Genomic DNA, 22,246 nt, shown 5'->3' with positions numbered 1-22,246 from the left:
TTAAAACAAGTCAACAAAGATTCAGCCGCTGCCCACTGCAAGAAAATGGGAGTCTGAAGTATAATGTTAACAAACAAACATCAATACTCAGAGAATTATTACAGAATTCAGAATCTCTACAATATATCTTTGTGTTTTCTTTGTGTGTGGATAGTTCTAGAGATGGAACCTAGGACCTTGTGCCTGCTAGGTAAGCACAATATCACTGAGTCACTGAGCTCTTCTCTAGTGCTCCATATATCATTTTGTTGGTTTGTTTTTCTGGAGTGCTGGGGATCAAATTCAGGGCCTTCTGCATGGTAGGCAAGTGTTCTTCCACTGAACTAAACCCCAGACCCTCCAATAAGTCATTTTAAATGTCTAAGCTGCAAGCCCAAACTACTAGATGTATGGAAAAAGGAAAATGTAAGAAAATGCAATCAATGGAGATCAACCCTGAGGTGATGTGATTCACATGTTAGAATAATGATTATTAAGGACTTAAATGATAACTTTTTGCTGAAGGTCATAAATAAAAAAATGTGTAAATATCACCAATGAAAACTTAGTAAAGAAAAAGGACCAAATGGGAATTTTAGAACCAAAAAGTATAGTATCTGAAAAGGGAAAAAAAAAAAAATCACTGGGTTAACTTTGGTTTAGAGATGAAAGAGATCAAAGGTAAAATCGGGTGAAACAGATAATAACAGATCAGTAGAAATGATCCAACCTAAAGAATAGGAAAAAAATGTTTATTTAAAATATGATTGATTGAAGCAAACATTTTAACAATGTTGTGAAATTTATAATGTATGTAATATGATATTCATAACACAAAGGATAGATCATCATTTTACGTGAAATGGTACCACATTAACTTTAAGTAGATGTAAAAAGATAAGTATACAGGAGATCAGAGAGAAAGCATTTTTTAAAAGATGCAAACAAGAATAACCTAAAACCCAAGAGATAATTAAAATCAAATTATAAAATCATTCAATTAATTTGAAAGACAGCAGCGAAAAAAAGAACAGAGGAACAAAACACAGAAGAGACAAAAAACATAGTGAAATGAAAGACTAAAATTCAACCATAATAATAATTTCATTAAATGTAAATGCACTAATGAAAAGGTATAGGGAATTAGGATTGGATAAAAAAAAACAAGACTCACTTCTACTGTTATGTATAACTAATTAAAATAACTTAAAAAAACTCTATTAGCTATGCAAATAACATAAGTAAAGCTATGCATTAATTAATTTCAGATAAAAATGAGTGATAGGAAAGATAAAAAGGGACATTTCATGATAAAAGTCAGACATAGTCATAAATGTGTATGAGACTGGGATCAGAGCTTCAAAATATACTAAGAGACTGACAGCATTAAGAACATTTACACAGGGGCTGGGGTTATAGCTCAGTGGTAGAGCATTTGCCTAGCCTGGGTTTGATCCTTACCACTACATAAAAACAAATAAATAAAAAATAGAATTCATTAATAGGAAGGAATTTTTTTATTGAGTGGGGTACAGGGGATTAAACTCAGGGGCACTCAACCACTAAGCCATATCCCTAATCCTATTTTCTACTTAAAAAAAAAAATTTAAAAATATTTTTTAGAAATAGTTGGACACAATACCTTTATTTTATTTATTTATTTTTATTTGGTACTGAGGATCAAACCCAGTGCCCTGCATGTGCTAGACGAGCGATCTACCGCTAAGCCACAAACTCAGGCCCCCTATTTTGTACTTTATTTAGAGACAGGGTCTCACTGAGTTGCTTAGTGCCTTGCTGTGGCTGAGGATGGCTTTGAACTCAAAATTCTCCTGCCTCAGCCTACCAAGCTGCTGGGATTACAGGTGTGCATGCGCCAATGTGCCCGGTCTACAAATGGGAATTTTAACATCCCTTTGTTAGCAACCAATAGAACTAGATAATAAAAATTAGTAATGACACTGAAAATTTGCATAATACATTGATGTTAACAGAACTCTATACTAAACAATTGCAGAATACATTCTTTTCAAGAACACATGGGAAAGTTATCAAGATAGACTATGTATTAGGCCATTAAACAAGTCACAACAAATTACAAAAGAATGAAATCCTAGTGGACAAAAGTGGAAATAGTTAATAGGATATCCAGAAAAATTTCAAATATTTAGAAGCTATATCCTTCTAAATAACAGATAGAGTCAAAGAAGGGAAAATTTAAACACTTTCAAAAGAATGATAATGAAAATACAACACACAATTTTTTGGCTCTACCAGAAAAAAGTCACTTTAAAAAAAATTTTGTTTTTAGTTGTTGATGGACTTTTATTTTATTTATTTATATGTGGTGCTGAGAATCAAACCCAGTCCCTCACACATGCTAGGCAAGCTCTACCAATGAACTACAACCCCAGCCCACCTTGTCACTTTTTAATAAAGAAAAAAACTCCTATAATGTATAAACAGATTAAATATGCTAAATTTTAGTCCTACCTACTATAAATATTTTTCAGATCAATTTCTACCTCGATCCTATCACATCATTTAGTAAGTATACTGTGCATATTTTCTATGTGCCATGTTCTATATCAATTAGGGAAGAATAGTAGGAAAAAGCAGATATAATCCCTATCTTCATAGTATTTCCAGTTATAAGAAGAAAGACATTAATAAAATAATGTTTTATACACACTCACACCAATCACCAGTCAGAATCACATGAAGAAGAGCTGGACAACCTCAGGTAAGGGAGGTAAGACAAGGTGATCTGGGGAAAATGGCAGAGAGGACATCTAAATAATAAGCGGGAGTTAACCAGATAAAAGGAGAAGAAAAGACATCCTCAAGAGAGGAAACAACATATTCAAAAGCTTCTGGCAGGAGAAGGTGGCTGCCTTGTGAAATTAAAAAGGTCAATATAGCTGAAGCAAGGAGACCAGAGGGAAGATTTGTGTGAGATGGGGCTTGACAAATTGACAGGGGCTCAGTGTTGAAGAACTTTGTTTACAAATATCTCTACCTTAAGTTTAGTAGTGATATAAAGTCAATGAAAAGTTGGGAATGGGGACAGAAAGGACAAGTTGCCATGATTAGATATAAAAATATTAATATGACATATAGAGAAAAATCAGACAGGGCATAAGTACACTAGGAAGTGGCTACTGTATGTGACAGAGAACAGGGATAAGCGGTGGTAATAGAAATAAAACAAACAGCCTGGTGTGGTGTTACATGCCTGTAATCCCAGGAGCTAGGGAGGCTGAGGAAGGAGGATGGCGAATTCAAAGCCAGCCTCAGCAAAGCAAGACACTAAGAAACTCAGTGAGACCCTTTCTTTAACTAAAATACAAAATAAGGCTGAGGATGTAACTCAGTGGCCAAGTGCCCCTGGGTTCAATCCCCAGTGACCCCTTTCCTCCCAACACACACACACACACACACACAAAGAAAAAAAGCTTATGATTGGGGAGGTGAAACTGACAATTCAGTAATGATAGGACACAAGAGTCTGAGGGAGGGGGAAATGTCAAATTTGGTGTCCCAAGTTTCTGCCTTGAATACCCAGTTGGTTGGCTGGTGCTCCTACAGACATAGGTAACATCAGAGAACCAGGTGCAGTTGGAAGAGCATGATTTTAGTTTTAGACATGATGAGTTTAAGGTGTTTTTGAGGTATGCTGAAGAGGTTTTCAAAAAGACAGTTATAATAAAGCTCCTTTTCAACATCTTTGTCAATATCTTCAGCATAGTCACCTCTTTCCAACTTGTTCCTAGAGAAAAATCTGAAAAGTCATTTACGTAAGGGAATGACTGAATTACTATATTTTAGGTAATTTTTCTTTTGAAATAAAATCCCTATCTAAAAAAAAAAGATAGTTATATGTAAGGTATCTAGCACAAAAGGAAGATGTAATCCAGAGGGAAAAAATTATGTTCATGAGGACTTGGGAAAAGATATCATTACCTAGGAAAAGAGAAATTGAGATGCAGACCACCAATGTTTAATTGCCCATAGTTAAAAATGATGCTTCAATAAATTTATTCCAAACACAATTAAATTAGCACTGGTCTTATATTTTGTAAATTTTATTTATCTTTTCATGAGTTAATACTCAATTATATGTTACTTTTATTACTGAGAGAAATTCAAGAGGATGAACTTTGTATGTCTAATATAGTTCTCATTAAAATTCAGTTAGTTAGAACCTTACCATGAGTAAACACAAATTAAGGTATTTTGTATTTCTGAAGAAATTTTTGTATTTTGATTGTAAGAATTATTACCTGGCTAAAAAGAAAACATTCTGCCTTTAAATTATGATTTTAAAAGCTATTCTGAAGTATAACATTTCAGGTATCTTATTTATTCATTCCTCAACTATTTTCTGTGAGGTCAATATATGTTAGGTATTGTGGAAAGAAACAAAACATTAAAACCTAGCCTTAAGGAGCTCTCAGATTAATAAAGAGAAAAAAGCAAATAAAGAAACTGAAATATTATATTCTAAGTGTGTAACATATATGCATGAGAAACAATGGGAATACGAAGGAAGGATACCAACAGAGACTTGGGAAGACATACTCAGAAGAGGTTTCCTAGATTTTTAAGAACAATTGGAGTGGGTCAGGACAAGAACTGGAGACACAATCTAGGCAAAGAAGCCTGTATCATAAAGTCTACTAAAAAAATTTGGATGCTTTTAAGTTTGTGAAGAGTCTTCAGCAGGGAGTGATATGCTCCAATTGACATTTTAAAAGGACACCTACTGGTAATATGAAAAATTAATTGGAATTGGGCACTACACTTTAGATGAAAAATAATGGGAGCCTGAATTTAAGTGATAATGGGAAGACCTAAGGAAGGTAGGCAGAGGCTGAGAGATATTTGAGAAGTGGAATGATGGGACTAAAGCTAGACATAATAGAGATGGAGGAATAAAGTATGATTTTCAAGTTTCTGGCTAGCTAATTAGGTAAAGGTAGATGCCCACTCATGAGTTTAGCTGTGGACATTCTTAGGTTGAGGAGAAAATGATAAGTAAGCATTTAGAAATTGTTGAGAGACACAGCCGAAGGGGCCCCAGCAAACTTCCAGCAGCCAGCAAACTTCCAGCTGCCGGCTGATGATTGGCTCACAGCAGCCCCAGCAACATCTAGCTGATTCGCTCCTCTATAGTGTGCTCATTGGAGATGCTCATTGAGCTCTTTCCTTGCCCTTTCAGACCACGGAGCTGCTCATTGGGGGACTTTTTGGCTCCGCCCACACAACCCAGCCAATCGGCTTCAAGAGCAGGAGGATTGTGGGAGGTGGTGAGGCTTGTGGTTGAGAGAGAGGCTTGTGGGAAGCCGGTGGTGGCAGTTGGGCTCTGAGGGTTTTTCCTGAGGAGCTGTTTTGTTTGGCCTGTGTGGTTCTAAAAATAAAGTTCGTTTCTTTTGAAAAGTGGCTCCTGAATTGTGCCCAGCCAGAATACTTAGATTTAAAGTCAGATTGTAGATAAAGTCTTTACTGTTTAGGTGGTTTTTGAAACTACTGCTTTCATTAAAAAAAAAAAATGAGCTTAGCAATGTTTCTAAGTAATCTAGTTAGTAAGCTTGTTTATAATGCATTTTTATACCTAACTGCACACCTAATGTCTTCATAGTCAGCAATCTATGTTTAGTTTCCCAGTGCATTCTTTTGTACACTAAAATTTAAGAGCCACTGATATATGAAATAGGAAAACAATGTCAATTGTACAACCATAGAAACATCAATATTGAAGGAAACAATTCTGGAAATTTATAACAAAATATTAACAGTGGTGATCAAAATGAACAAATAAATAAATAAAGATTCATCAACAACAAATAAAAATGTAAAAGATTACTAAACATTCTGGAAGGTGGAGATAGAGATTTCTAGTTAAAACAGAAAGCTAGAACCTCAAAATAAATGGAATAGTCATTTACCTTAATTTTTGTTTTTATTTTTAAAATTTCAATATTTACCTTTAAAGAGAGGTAAATATTAAATATTTTTAAATTAAAAGAACCATTAAAAGTGTGCTTGAGTTTTTAAGATCATCTTATACATTTCATGCTGAGAAACAGCTTTTTCTGAAAGACAACCATCAAAACTAATAACAAATTCTAAGGTATTTATAATTGAAGTACTACAATTTTATAAGTGAATGACTTCAGCAAAAAAATGTTAAAATAAGGACTAGCACAATGGATTCCAACACCTAATTACACTCAAATCAGATATATTTCTAAAATGACACTGTAAGTTAATTTAGTATCTCAATTTTAAAAAAGGAATGCCTAATTTCCCCCTTTGATTCAATATAGCCATTTTATGCTTCAAAATACAAAATGTCACGAGGATGATGACTAATGCAGTAACCATGATGCAAAAAACAAGTCAGGCTTGTTTAAGAAACTCTTTTGTGGAGTTGGGGTTGTGGCTCAGTGGTAGAGCACTTGCCTAGCACATGTGAGAGGTACTGGGTTTGATCCTAAGTACCTCAGAAAAATAAATACAGGTATTAAAGAAAACTGTTTTGTTTTATATTAAAAGACAAAAATACTGATCTTTTAACCCTGAAAAGTTTCAAAAAACACCAGTATGATTAGAAGCATGACATTTATTTCATTACCATGGGCTCGAAGTAAAGCTTCAGCAGTAAATAGAGGAGCCTGAAGCATGTCTGCAGTTTCCACAATAAGCATATCTTTCAATCTGCGAAGATCCTGAGGCCTTAATCCTTCATATGGCTTTGAAAAGAAGAGAAATTAGAAGTTAGATTGGCCATGATGCTTAGGAATTATCAAAATATATATAAACAAATACATAAGATTATCAATTATTAAATCTTTCAGCTTCAATTTGATTATAGAAGTTCAAATGGTATTTTTAGGTTCTACTGTCACAGACTTCAAACTACCCTTTCATAAGTCCCTTTTAAGCTGGAAAGCAGATGCTGGGGCTCATGCAACTCAACATTCTAAAAACAAAAGTATTAAAACCATAGTGGCAAAACCATCATACCTTACAGTTTTGCAAATCTGGATTATATACCAAAAAAAGCCTTAGAAATAAAAACTTATAATCATATGAATAAGCAATAATCACTACTAAAGTTCTCATGTATTTTTATCCAGTTTGTTCTTTCTGCAAACCAACTGTATATAAATACATGTATGTTCACTTAAGGCAGTTACAGTCACTGAATCACTGACTAGTAACCAATGCATTGTAGTAAACAAGAATTAAAAATCAGCTTAAAAAGCAGTAGAGATTCCCAAATATTTATTAGAAAAACAACCACTCAGATGTCCTCTGGTAGTATCTATCACAGTTCTTAAAGAGCTCTAGGCAGGAACAAATCTAACCCAGTGTATTTGATTTACAAATATGTTAGAATTAGATGTTATTTTTATTTCTTGCTTGGTTTTTTTAGTATTATGGTAATCATTTCATCAATTCTTACTTAACTTCATGTGACTAGGACTATTCACCAAGGCTAATTTTTCTGAGTTGACAGGATTAACTTTCTGATTCTTAGATATCTTCTGGCAGGGACAAATAAAAAGCAATGAGTATATTAATAACAGAGAAGACTTAACCTCATAAAAATCTGCCAAGATTTAAACAAACAAACCAAAAAAGGCGTATTACATTTAATATATAGAAATTCTGTCATCATAAGTAAGTTTTTTTTTAAAAAAATTATAAAACATAAACAGCCTTCAAGATACAAATTCTTTCTCCAGCAAAGGCCAAGGTTACAAAAAAACAAAAAACAAAAAAAAAAAAAACCAAAAAACAAAAAACAACAACAACAAAAAAAAAAACCCACAGTATTGGCAGAGTTGCAGTGAGCTGGTCATCAGCAACATTATAGATGAAAATGAAAATGAGTGTATCATTTAACAACCTACCATAACCTATCATGAACCCTTAAAATATTCATCTTTTAACCTATTAATTTGACTTGTATGAATGTATTGCAAGATAGAATTGCAAATGTGGACAGAACTGGTTATTTGTAATGTTATTTGAAAAGTAAAAAAAAAGCAAATAATTCAGATCTACACTAAGGGAATTATGGTACAATCATATTAGAATATGCATGTGAAATGATATTCATCATGATAATTTTCATGATGAATTTGTAAAAATTCAGCAGTGTTAGGAATTAAAAAATATTTTAAAAAGCACGTTCTATGGAAAAAATGTAATTGAAAAATAAAAGAAAAATCACTTGGGATGTAAAACAGCTACCAGGAGTAGCAGTGTACATTCAATCTATAGTGTTTTTGCTATTAAAAATTATGGGGTAGACTTAACATCACATACATTCCACATCACACAGTATTATAGCCTACTTCATATGTATCCATTCAGCTACAACACCATGAATGCCTACATATACAGGTATTCCATGAACTTAACTAGAAAGAAATGGAAAATTAACACTATTCTATATAGAAATATCATTAAATAAAAATGAAAGAAGCACTTCAATGTAATCCTATGTATCCTTAGAAAAAGTCTTAACTGTATAATGCTACCTTTCAAGTTTACTGTGAAACACATTTTCTCCTTAAAAAAATCCTAGTACATCTTTCAATAGTTAAATTTGTAGTATTCATTTTATTATGAAAGTATATACTATGTATCACATTGTTTCTAGAAAATGTATTTCAAGTCCAGGTTTGGGGTTGGAGTAACTTTCTTTGCCTCAATAATTAGAGTATTTCTTGATATTTCCAGTGGTAGCAGTTGTGTATTTCCTGGACTCATTTCCTAAATATTCTTTTTCAGATTAGCCATCATTCTACCTCATCAATGTTGAACCAACTAAGCAGGGAGAAAATGGTTAATTTAATTATCACTTTATAGATTATTATCAAGAAACCAGCCGGACACAGTGGTGCATGCCTGTATTCCCAGTGACTCGGGAGGCTGAGGCAGGAGGATCTCGAGTTCAAAGCCAGATTCAGCAAAAACTGAGGCACTGAGCAACTCAGTAAGACCCTGTCTCTAAATAAAATACAAAATAGGGCTGGGGATGTAGCTCAGTGGTGACGTGCCCCTGAGTTCAATCCCAGTAGCCTCCGCACCCCCCCCCCAAAAAGAAACCAATAGTACAGATAAACTAATGGGGGGAAAAATCACCTTTCCTTGCAATTCTGATATAATGTACTGAAAGATTTTTTTTTAAATTTTAGACATATTAAGAACGAAAGGATAGTATAAAGCAATCAGCATGAATTAAGTTTTTTTTAAAATGTATGCAGTTTTAAATTGAAAAAGAGAACAATGGAAGAAAAACAGTTGTTGACGGACAAAAACATATTGCCTGCATAAACATGTAACATACTCATTCTGAATTTCTGTAGGAGAACTGTAATTAGGTCATGTGAAGCATTTCAATACATTGCTCAGTCCCAAGTGGGCATTAACTAGCTCTTTCTTCTGTAGGAAAGATTAAAATTAAGGCGCCTTTCTTTTTCCTGCTGCCAGGATAAACTGCTTCTACTTTCAGATTAAACACAAACCAGCAATAACCTTCAAAGGAGTCAGTACAGATATAAAAAAAGAAAAAGGAAACTAAATTAAAAAGACACAGTGAATAAAAGTACCTCTTCTGTATCAGTGCATACTACTGCTACCAAGAGACCACTACTCAAGAAATGAGAAAACCTAACACAAAAATGGCACTATTTTTATACCATGTTAAAAAAAAAACAAAAACGGTAGATTGTTCAAAAATAGTTTCAGAAAGACTCTGACATAAATTAATTGAAGGGCATATTTGTTTTTGTTAAATTTTTCCACAATGAAAACAGCACCCTGCTATGAATGTGAAACATGTGAAACTTTTTTTTGTTGTTGTTGGTGGTGGTTTTTTTTTTTTAGTTTAAGGATAGCATTTTTTTACTCCAATATATTGGTAACTTAAAATTTTTAAATATGAAATACACTCAGGAGAGTGTATTTCCAATTCCCCTTAATGCCAATTTTTATTTTGCTGATCCATGAGCTTATTTTAAGAGGTAGAGGGGGAAAAAAGCAGCCAGAGAAATAGGCAATATCCTCTCTCCCTATTCAGCTGTTATTGCCTGGGCATTAAGACCTAGACTATTTTCACCTATACCTCCACTTAAAAGTATACTATAGAGCAGAGGAGGTTAAATGTTCTAACAGGAGTAGTTGCCTAAGGCAATGCCCAACATGTGGGTTCCTTGCTAGACAGAACCTTGAAGGGGCTCAGGGGTAGAGCGCTCGCCTAGCATGTGTGAGGCACTGGATTCAATCCTCAGCACCACATAAAGAAATAAATAAAGATATTGTGTCAAACTACAATTAAAAAAAAATTAAACAACAGCAAAAGGACCTTGAGCCTTCCTGATTTATAGAATGGTGGAAAGGGAGAATTCTTAATTTTTTTTTCTTTTTTTTAATGAAGGCCTTTTATATAGCATACTGTGCACTTTTCATTTACTCAGAAGAAAACTTACAATGTTTCTAGGCAGCCATAACTATAGTTTTTATTTTTATTTTTTTTCTTATCTGCGTTCCTATTGTTTCCAGGCACTTAAAACAGTGTCTGGCAGAGCAGCAACTCAGAGTTTTGCTGAATGATGGGATAAGAAATGGATTTCACCCATTTATAAACTAATTATTTTATTATTTATAAACTAATTAATTACAATGTGTCAAGAAGATAAAGGATATTTTATACACCATCTAGATCATTAACTGAATCAAAAACTCAGAAATGTAAAAATATCTAAATTACTTAAATATTCATCAATAAACAAATGGTTAAGATATGCAGATTAGGTAGCTCAGTGGTAAAGCCTTGGCCTAGCATGCCTAGGCCCTGGTTCAATCCCCAGCACAGGGGTAGGGGGTGTCATGGGGAGGGGGCGGTGGCAAGGGGAGAGTCTCTCAAACACAGATTATATATTCTGACTTGGGAAAATGTTCAAGATATATTGTAAAGTTGAAAAAAAATTATTAGGACTCAATACATGATGATCTTTTATGTTAAAAATTCAATATGTATATATGTTTTTGCTTAAGTCTGATAATATAAGAAACTTAATATGAAACGGGTAGCATCAGGACAGAGAACATTTTTTAGCAATAAATATTCATTATAAATTTCAGAAAATGCATGAAAATAGAAAATTAAGAAAAGCAAAGGAAATTTCCCATGACCACAATTATTATTTTATGTACTTCAATCTTCTTTCTTTATATAGGTTTTCTTCTATATAATTAGAATCAAACTATTATATATTTAAAGTTAAACTAATAGTCAGTTACACTAAGTTCATTTAGGTCATTCATCTGTTAATGAGTTCTACTGATTTATTTATTTTTAATTTTTTTTTTGTCCCCCAAGTAGTTTCAAGTTCTTTTAGTTTCTAAAAACCAAATTCTAGTAATTTCATATTTAACTAGGAATTAAATTATGGTACCTTGGAGAAAAGATTAAATACATAATCACAAATGACTTTCAATTTAATCACATCAACATTATTTCTGGAATACTACTGCTGAAATGTTATCTTCTGACTAAATAATTATATTAATAATTTATGCTTGACTCAAAATCATGGATTGTCAAAAGGGAAGTAGTATGGCAAACAGAAGAATCAAGTTCATTTCACTGTGATCCTGGAAAGTATTTTCTGGTTTATCTTTCTTATTAAAAGGGAGGTGGAGGGGCTGGGGTTGTGGCTTAGCAGTAGAGCACTCGCCTACTAGCACATGTGAGACTATGGGTTCAATCCTCATCACCACATAGAAATGAATAAAATAAAGGTGTTGTGTTCAACTACAACTAAAAAGTAAATATTAAAAAAAAAAAGGGAGGAAGGGGACACAAATATCACTCAAGATTCCTGTGTGGATTTAATAACCATGTGAAAAGGCCAGCAAAATCTTTAGGACATAGGCCCTTTCTATATGTACTTAAACTTAATAAGTATATCTATAATATAACCTAAATAAAGAAACAAAAACACAAAGAAATACAAATATTAATTCTAAGAAACTCAGCTCTTTTGGCCTTTATAGAGAGTATAAAAACTCAAAATATTTTTGTTGACAATTTCATAGGAAAAATAAAACAAACAATATGACTGGATGATACACATACAAACCAATAGTGATACAATACCTTTAGAATCAAGTTAGTACTGAACAATGAAGAATCAGAATCATTTTGGGAGGAAAAATTGTGTTATAATTTCTTTAAGCAATATCAATGGATGCATACTCTGTAAGCAGAGTGTTAGGCACTGAAAATACTCTGTTGAATAAGGCAGATGAGGCTCTAGATTTATTGTAGTTGACAATCTAATAAGAGAGAAAGGCAATAATCAAATAAATACACAAAATAATTATAGCATCTGATAGGTCTTATGAGAAATAAATGGGGGCACAAAGTTTCAGGTAGACAGGAAGAATAGATATTGAGGTCTACTGCACAATAGCGTGAAAGACTAGAGTCAGAATAAAAATGTACTGTGTATTTCAAAATAACTAAGAGCAATTTTCAAATATATCAGCATAAAAAAATGATAAGAGCACTGGGGAGACCATATTTAGAAAGATTTTCTCTCTGAACCTAAAAGAAAACAACTGGGAGAAGATTTCAGACATAAAGCAAATGGAAAAGCCTTGGATTAGTCTAGGTATTGTGCTGGGGAAGTAAATTTTGAGATGAAGATGGAAAGAGAGGTAGTAGTAAGATCATAAAGGGCTTTCATCTGAGCAAACACTTCAGATTTTATTCAAGTACAATGACAAGTCACTCATATTGTTCGAATATGTTTAAATGTGCCCTTCCCCACCTGTTTTCCTGCCAAAGATTCCTGTGCTAAAAGCTTGGTTCTCACTGTGGCAATGATGGTGTGGAATTTTTAAGAGATATGGCCTATGAATGGCAGGTCCTCAATTAGGGGCATACCCTAGGAAGGCACTGTGAAATCCCAGTCTTCCTCTGGTTTCTTGTTTCAAGATCACTCCCATAAATATTCTCCACTATTTGCCATGGGGCCCTTATCAGAACCTGCCATTTAGACTTTTAGCTTCCAAAACCAGAGCTACGTAAACTTCTTTTCTTTATAAAGTTGGCTCATCTCAGGTATTTCATTATAGCAACACAAAATGGACCAATATGGTCACTAATTCATTTAAATGATATGAAGTGATTTAAGTTTAAAAAAGTGCCACTCTGACTCCTATGTACAAATCAGATTCTAAAGGTACCAGATTGGAGGTAAGGAAAATGTAACAATAGCTAAGAAGTGAGTATGGTGAGGGCCTGGAGATGGAGAGTAGAAGTAAAGACTGAAGAGCATATAGATTTAGGTAAAATTAACAGGACACCCTGATTGTTTGGATGTGATGGTTAAGGAGATGTGAGGAATCAAGAATGCCTGCCACATTTATTATGCTTGAGCAAATCAGTTAGCTATGGAGATGACAGGATATTTAACATATTGCAAAGATGACCATACAAACCAAGCTCTAAAGAAGAAAAAATTTCTAATTTAATATAAAATGTAAAATTATTGTTACATAATTTTTTATTAAAAACAACAACAACAACAAAAAGCACCTTACCTCTCGTTTGTCTAATGCAGCATATTCAGCTTCTATTTCTTCAGCCTCAGGATCCCGTGAAAATACCATTTGGGATTCCAGATTGAGCGCCAAATCTTTGTGGTGTTGTTTTTCAGCACAATCACAAGGAGTATCTTTATTTTCATTCTCAGCAAACAAGTCTCCTCCATGTTTTACTAAAAGCTAAGAAAGATTTTTTTGAAAAGTTGCAACCAGATTTACATGAAAAGTTATTGCAACCTACTGATTTTTAAAAAATACAATAGGATTAGCATAACAAAAATGCAACAGTATGTATAGTGTGTATTTGAACTAATAATAAAATGTATTTTAGATATCTGTGGCTTCTAATTTTTAAGGCTAGAAATTATTCTTTTTAATAATAAGATGAATTCCATTGATTATAAACAATAATAAATAAACATTTTACTTGTATCATTCATTATCCTGTGAAATACTAAAATGAAATTAGGATGACCAGGTCACTGAGGCAAAGCTATTTCTAACATTCCTCAAAATAAGTGATGGGATGAGCTACTGATGGACAAGTTGGGAAGATCCTCTATCATACAATCTCTCTTTGGTCCAAAGAAAGCCATCTCTAAAAAGATATAAAATAATGTTGTAACTTGCTTACTACTGAGGTTTCTGCTGGTTTTGCAGAAGTTAAATATGTAATTTCTAAGAGCTGTAGGTTCCAGTTTCTGATTGTGTTCATGGAGATGTTAAGGACATAAAAATCTTCAAAAAAACCCTTCAACTTTGAAGGGCATTCTGACAATTAAGCATGAAGATTCTTATACAGGATTCAGTCATACTCAGTATAGTAACAGTCACTATGTATTGCCTTCTAAGCACAGCATAGTGCTTAGCATTAAATATACATTCTCATTTAATATTATACACGCCTGTGACAGAAGTGTCTCAGAAAAGAAACTTGACCAAAGTTATCAAGCTAGTCAGACACAAGTATGATCGAGTTTTTAACTGTGCTTGGCTATTCTGCTGACTCATGTTGTAGGATGATCACACAAACTGAAGAAGGCAAATGCAACCTGAGTCAATCCTCAAGTTCTGCCTAGGCTCTTATGTAAATCTAAATGTGAATACTTTTGTAGAGGCTTTCACTTTATATGAGGGTTAATTATAAATGGCTCTTTTCATTTTCTTTCAAATAATTTTATCCTCCTCTTTGCTCACCAGCAAACACTGACCTTCTTGCAAAGTTCTTCTGATTGGAATTCTTTTTTTTTTTTTTTGGTAGCAGGAATTGAACCCAGGGCACTTAACCACTAAGCAACATCCCCAGCCCCTTTTATTTTGAGACAGGGTCTCACTTAGGGCCTTGCTAAGTTGCTGAGGCTGGCTTTGAACTTGGTATCCTCCTGCCTCAGCCTCCTGAGCCACTGATCTGATTGAAATTCTTATGTTTCCTCTACAGTCATACCAAGATATATCAAATCATCACTATTTCAACACATCTTTTCTTCAATTCTGCCTTTCTTCCTCTTTATAATTCCAGAGGTGGGGTAACCAATAACATTCAAAACAAATCCCATACCATTCTTCTGATCCATAATATAAAATGTTGGGAACTCTTGGCAAGTCATTTAACTCTTTCAAGTCACAGTTTACATAGGCCCATTAGAAAAAGAGACATGTAATTTTGAAAAAAAGGTGCAAAACAAGATGATTCCTAAAGTCTGTTCTAATTCTAAGATTACCATTTCACTATCTCTGTGTACTGGACTTCATTACTTTCTCCATCTCTACTATGACTTCCTTTAGCTCCTGGCACAGAATCCCTTTAACTTAATCCTGCTATCCTTCTAGTTACTTTCCTAATACTGTAATGGGCAGGATAATGACATTTTGGTGTGCATATAAGAAGATGATGTAGTGAGATAATAGAGCTGAAAAATTATTATTATTGCCTTAGTGGTGTTGTGACTATCCTAAATTTATAGAACACCACCTTATTCACTAGTTTGTGGTGATACTAGTGTAAACAAACCTACTATGCTGCTAGTCATATAAAAATTACATACATAAGGCTTTCACTTTATATGAGGGTTATTATGTAAATCTAAATGTTAATACTTTTGTAGAGGCTTTCACTTTATATGAAGGTTAATCATAAATGGCTCTTTTCATTTTCTTTCAAATAATTTTATCCTCCTCTTTGCTCACCAGCAAACACTGACCTTCTTGCAAAGTTGAAAAGGAGGGAAAGGTATGTAGCAGGCTTTAACATCAAGGTTTATGTACGTACATGTTATGATGTTCATACAATGGTGAAACCACCTAACTATGCATTTCTCAGAATGTATTTCCATTGTTAAGGAATGCATGTCTGTCTGTTCCTGTTGTCCTCAGCCACATTTCTCAAAAATATTCACTCTCTCTCCATTTTCTCAGCAAATGACTCAATTACTCCTAGTTATCTTCTACCTTATTTTATGGAAACAATATTCCTGAAAGTCATTAATACCTCTTAACTCTCAATCCAACAGTCTTTCTCAGTCCTCCAATTCCTTTACCTTGCTGCAGCATGTCACGTGACTGAGTACCCTCTGTTTTAATCAGCTTTTTTCACTAAAAGATCTGACCAGAACAACTTTAGAGGAGGAGAAGTTTATTTGAGGGCTCAGGATTTCTAAGGTTATTAGTCCACAGAAGGTCATCTCCATTCCTTAGCGCTCTAGTGAGGCAGAACATCATGGCAGAAAAGGGTGGCAAAGGGAAGCAAGCAGCTCACATGATGTTTAGGAAGCAGAGAGAAACTCCACATTCCAGATACAAAATATATTCCCCATAGCCCCACACTCAATGAACCACTTCCTCCAGCCACACCCCACCTGCCTCCAGTTACCACTCAGTTAATCCCACCAGGGATTAACTCACTGATTAGGTTAAGTGTATGGCCCAATCATTTCTCCTCCAAACCTTGCACTATCTTATACGTGAGCTTTTGGGGGACACCACATCTAAACCATAACACCCTTTCTCTTTGGAATTCTTCTCTTGGCATCCTTGACATTGTATCACTATGCCACCGTATTTTTCTACTTTTTCTGTTTCTGACATAGGCTTTACCTCTTGTTCTTACCATCTTCAAATGTAAGCATTCTCTAAATTGACGTTGCCACTTTAACTCTGTTATCTATAACTTTAAAAGACTTTCCCCTGGATCTCCCATCTTTTCATTGTCTTGTTTGTAGCTGTCAATCATGTACCTCATAATTCCAAATCTATACTCTTTAGTCCCAAACATTTGGTCCTAATTTTCAGTAGTCTGTCTACTATTTCTTGTGGAGAATCTAAGACCTGAATATCCATCCTTCTAAATAAAAGGCTACTTTCCCTTCTTTTCAACTCATTCCTTCCTCATCTTACTTTTTGAGAGGCTGATAATTGTTGGCAAGCCTCAAATTTACTTAGATTTAAAACCATGTTCATTTTTTCTTAAAGTTAATTTAATTTAGTTAAGGAGATAAGAGTAGATTATTATAAAAAATTTTTTTAAAAAATCAGAAAATGTCATCCCAAGATAGTTCATCATAGTCAATATTAAAAATTTAAAGCCTTTTAAAACCTTTTTCTCCCTTGCTTTTTTTCTTAGTTTTTATTTTTTTGTTCTATTAAGTTATGCATGACAGTAGAATGCATTTCGACACAGCATACATAAATGGAGTATAACTTCTCATTCTTTTGGTTGTAAATGATATAGAGTTACACTATTTAAGTAATCATATATGCACATGGGGTAATAATGTTCAATCATTCTACTATCATTCCTAATCCCAAACCCCCTTGTCTCCTTTCACTCTCCCTCTGTCTAATCCAAAATACCTCTATTCTTCCCTAGCCCCACCCCCTTAATGTGAATTAGCATCCGCATAACAGAGAAAACATTCAGCCTTTGGTTCTTTGTTTCCCTTCTTTCTTCATGTCACCAAATGCTACCAGTTCTTCATAATATCCCATATATCTGCTTCATTCTTTCCATCCCTAATGCCACCACACAAAGCCAAGCTCTTTATCAGTTTATACAAGATTAATCCAATAATCTCACTACAACTCCTCCATCTAGTACAATGGTTTTCAACCTTGGCTACACACTGAAGCCATCTGGAGAACTTTAAAAATAACAATGTGTGGGATCTACATTTAGAGCTTATGATTGTATTAGTATGAGGTTTCTATACAGTAATGGTTAGAACCAGTATCCTGATACAAGGTTTTCAAATGGTTTAACAATCATCTGGGGAGCTTGATAGTCTTATAAGATGGATTTGGAGTGGAAAGTGCAATCAATTTATTTTTATAGGTGATTACAATATAAGTGGCCCAAAGACCTCATTGTAAATAGGGGTTTTCAATCTTCAATGGGAATATGATTAAGATTTACTAGAGTATAGATTCAGTTTCAGTTGGGCCTAAAATTTGGTCTGAATTGCTTTATTTGTAACAAGTTCCCAGATGATCAATGCTAATACCATTCTGAAGACCAATCTCTGAGTACCAAGTCTCTTAATAAATACTGCTTTACAATTACCCCATTAAAATCTATTCCACACTCCAACCATTAGGCTAATCTTTTTGTTTTACCTTTTAAGATACTACTTTTTCAATCACAGTGTTTCATTGGCTTAATTTTCTGCAAAAGAACTCCCAAATCTTTGACCCTGGCATTCAGTAGTTTCTGTTTGGTATGGTCTCTATTTTCAAGTCACTTATTATTTCTCCACCAAAAAAACTTCAATCTGCAAATGTTTGAGACCTAGGACAGTGCTTCTCAAACTCTACCATGCAAAAGAACCAGCAGGAGAACCTACCAAAACATTCCTGGAATCCTAGAAATTTTGCTTTGGAATTTGGAGGTTCAAGAAATTGTATTTATCATAAGATCAGAGTAGCTACTGATGCTGCAGGTCTGACATTTACATTTTGAATAGCTTCCTCCAGATACTTAATCTGAAATCTTACCCTCTCAAATCTTACTACTACAATGAACCCCTTCCAGGGTGTGTGTAATGCCTTTAATAGTCACTGTCTTAATATAGCCCTTAGCACATCATAATATTTGGGAACAATGATGAGATCATAACTCTTGAAAAAAAATGAGAAAACTGAGACTCAAACAGATAGTTACTGAGTTACAGAGCTGGGACTACAATTCTTGCGTTCTTTTCAATTTTAAAACTCCAGGTGCTAATAAAAAACACAAAATAATTAGGTAAACTCTTCAGTCAGTTCTGTGAATGGTTATTATGGCTTTTCAGTGAACCGGTGAAACACTCTGATAGCTGCCCATGTGTCAAACAGGCTCTCTGCCTATGGAAGGGAAAGTATGCCTTACCACCTTTGTTTTTCTAGTAACCTCTATTTGATCTAAGCAGCTACCCTTACAGCTCCCAAAATAAGCAATTAGAAATATATAAAGTAACACTCATTTTTAAACATGCTTTACAATAGAGTGAAGCACTATCAAAAGCAAAAATCTGTTATAGTCACCAACTACCGAAGTGTTGAGTCATCTTGCCTTATGCAGGGGCCAGTCTGCTGCCTGTTTCTGTATAGCCCATGAATTAAAAATGGCTTTTCCATTTTTTAATGGTTGAAAATGAGTCAAAACAAATATTTCAGGATATGTGCAAATAATCAGAAATTCAAATAAAATTATTTACTATCTAGGTTTTCAGAGGGGAGGAAAAAAAAAAAAAACAGCTTACAAACCCCTGAATTCTTCTTTGGTATATGAAAAATCAGAATTAGAGGAATTTATTTTTAGTTTATCCTTAGTAAATGTTTATTATGTAAGCATTTCCAGTTTTCAAACTATATAAAACTACCACAATTTTTTGATTACTGTTAACTCATAAATAACTTTAAATAATGAGTATTTCTGAAACACAAGATTTTCCTGTTTAAGCAGTTCTAAAAAATACACCAAAGTGAAGATTTAACATAAATCACTTGGTATTAGAGAGTGAACATAGAGATAAAAAGAAGGTGCTGGCTGAAAGAAACAAGAGGTCTACTCTGTCAGTGAATCATACTGGTTTGGTGCAGGCAGTGGGGGTTGGGGGTTGCTGCAAGGAGAAAGAGAAAGAAAATAAAGAACAGACCAAGGTAAGTCCAGGTATTATCAAGACTGGTTGGTTATTGGGGAGATTAAAAGGAGAAGCTAGTGGGTAGAAAGTGCATCTTCAAAAATGTAAAATTTGAGAAACTGTTGGAGCAGCTATATCAGGAAGTCAACCAGGCAGCAATAGCACATGAGAAACTTCAGAAAAATCAGGGTTGGCCATCAGAGACACTGATATGTGACACTATATACATCCAGTGATACCTTCATACCTAGAGGTTCCCAGAGAACTCTATAATTAAGAGATTTCAATTTTATTTGTACGTGTGAGGAGGCTATTATGGACCACAATTATTATAGAAAGGAGGAGTTTTAAAATAAATAATTCATTTCCATGGTTCAAAATGGTGAGGCACAAAAAACTTTATATTACAAATGCATCTATAAAATTGTCAAATACTAACTTTATCAAAGCTGTTCTTAAATAAACATACAAAATCATTTCAACAACTAGAGAAGATATATTTTCATAAATATAAAAATATAAGTCTGTACATTTTAAAAAGGGGTTGGTCTTAACCTTGGGGAAAAAAACAATCTCCTAATTATAATGCCTAGACACCAAAAATAGGAAATACTTTACTACAGTCATGATCTAATAGAAAATTAGTAATAAAAGGGGTATTTGAAATAATTTTTAAATTATTTACCCCAACCAGTCAAGAGGCAACTATCACAGAATTGAGTGACTCACACAGTCTCATAGTTACTATACCAAGATTAGATACCAGTGCTTTCACCACAAGATAATACTTTAGCTTCATGAAAAATTAATAAATACTGGTGACACTATTTCTCTCAACTCCAACTTTTATATCATGCTTAATTAACAATGAGCACTATGAAAATTAAAAGGCATCATACAAATGTATTATTATTATTATTATTATTATTACTATTATTCTTATAGTCAAAGACTAACAGATGTATAGAAAGAAGTTTAGAAAAAAATATTTAAAGTACCCTCCATAGTAAATTTTATAAGAGAAATCTAAACCTTTCCTGTTCATCAAAATAGTGCAACATTACCTGAAGACTAATATTCTAAGAATTATAGTTATATAGTAGGTCACATATTACAATGTATTTATTTTATGCACTTATACAAGAAAACACAATAGGAACTCAGGAGATTAATCAAAAGTAAGTAAGGGCCTAAGTCTGGGCAAGGAGAGTATAGTCAAATAATGTAAATTAAAGATAAGCTTTACATGGGCAAAATAACATCTGAAATGAGTACTAGAATGAATGTAGGATACTCATAAAACTATATTTGGAATATTTTACATTAAGTCAAAAGAATTCTTCAGAATACAGAAAAATGAAAACAGTCATCAAATGCTGGTGTGGCTTATGCAATGATATGATCAAAGAGTTAAAATATATATTATCTCTCTCTCTCTCTCTCTCTCACACACACACACACACACACACACACATACATATCAAAATAAACCTCACACTAATTTTCCTTAATAAACAAAAAATAAAGGTGGTAAAGGTACATCATTGTAAAAATACTTCAAAATCAACAACTACTAAAGCAATGATATTGACAAATTTTGGAAGCAAGATATTAAAACAGCCTTTTAAAAGCATTATTATTACTATCAAGAATAAGCTATTTTCTACCCAAGTCCACTTGAGAAATATGATGCAGATAAATCAATAATGGCGAGTCACTACAGCAGGGATTATCTCATAGGAGACAAACATGAGAACAATATCTACAAGGCTTGAGCAAAAAAAATTCTGCTATTAGCCACTCCCTGCAAAAAATCCAGGCTATCCTTCCACTACACTGAATCAATATTAGCACTGCTTGAAAGAATAATCTCAAGTTAATGACTATCACTCACTAACTAGTGAGCAAAGGTGACATAAACACAAGAAATAAAATGATGGAGATTTTAAAAGATTAACAAGTATCACAACAGCAGTAAATAAAAGACAAGTTTATAAGAGTGCTATTAGTGAAAAGAACTGCTTCTTCAGATATACTAAAGGAATTGTATAAGTGGCTGTAATTCTTTAACAGAATACTTTCAATATTTTTGATATATTAATCAATTTAGAAGTATAATGTTAAAGAAACATTAAATTTAAAATATCCAGATATACATAATTTAATCCCATTAGGATCACTGCTTTTCCAATAAAGACACACATTTTTAGAAATGAAAATATTCTGATCCAACCTAAAATGCACCTCCCTCATAAAAGAACTTTATGAGCTATATATGGAATGACATGAATGGTGGTAACTGAGAAAAATCTGTTCTGATGTATGTATAGTAGTGATATCATAAAAGTAATGGTTTCTTAGGTTTAGCTAAGATCCCATGTATATAGACGATTGTATCTAAATGTATTGTTAGATATTTTATATATATTAGTAACATATATTAGGTATATATATATATTAAATACATGTTAAAAACTCAAATGTAATGTACTTAAGAGCACTTTAATGCAGACCAAATA

The 22,246-nt window shown here is 33.5% G+C and overlaps 1 protein-coding gene across 4 annotated transcripts in view; it reads right to left on the bottom strand.

Moving 5' to 3' along the window:
• Ankib1 (ankyrin repeat and IBR domain containing 1) overlaps positions 1-22,246 on the bottom strand; it is a 123,573-nt gene that overhangs the window by 52,757 nt on the left and 48,570 nt on the right. For all 4 annotated transcript variants that reach the window (XM_026413053.2, XM_026413054.2, XM_026413055.2 and 1 more), the window contains exons 4-5: positions 13,612-13,794; positions 6,617-6,734 (exon numbers count right to left, since the gene is read on the bottom strand). In XM_026413053.2, the coding sequence (XP_026268838.1) occupies positions 6,617-6,734; positions 13,612-13,794 (301 nt within the window). The remainder of the gene's footprint in view (positions 1-6,616; positions 6,735-13,611; positions 13,795-22,246) is intronic.

This window comes from Urocitellus parryii, chromosome 3 (genome assembly GCF_045843805.1).
Source record: "Urocitellus parryii isolate mUroPar1 chromosome 3, mUroPar1.hap1, whole genome shotgun sequence".
Classification (NCBI taxonomy): Eukaryota; Metazoa; Chordata; class Mammalia; order Rodentia; family Sciuridae; genus Urocitellus; species Urocitellus parryii.
This window is presented reverse-complemented; position numbering and strand designations above follow the sequence as displayed.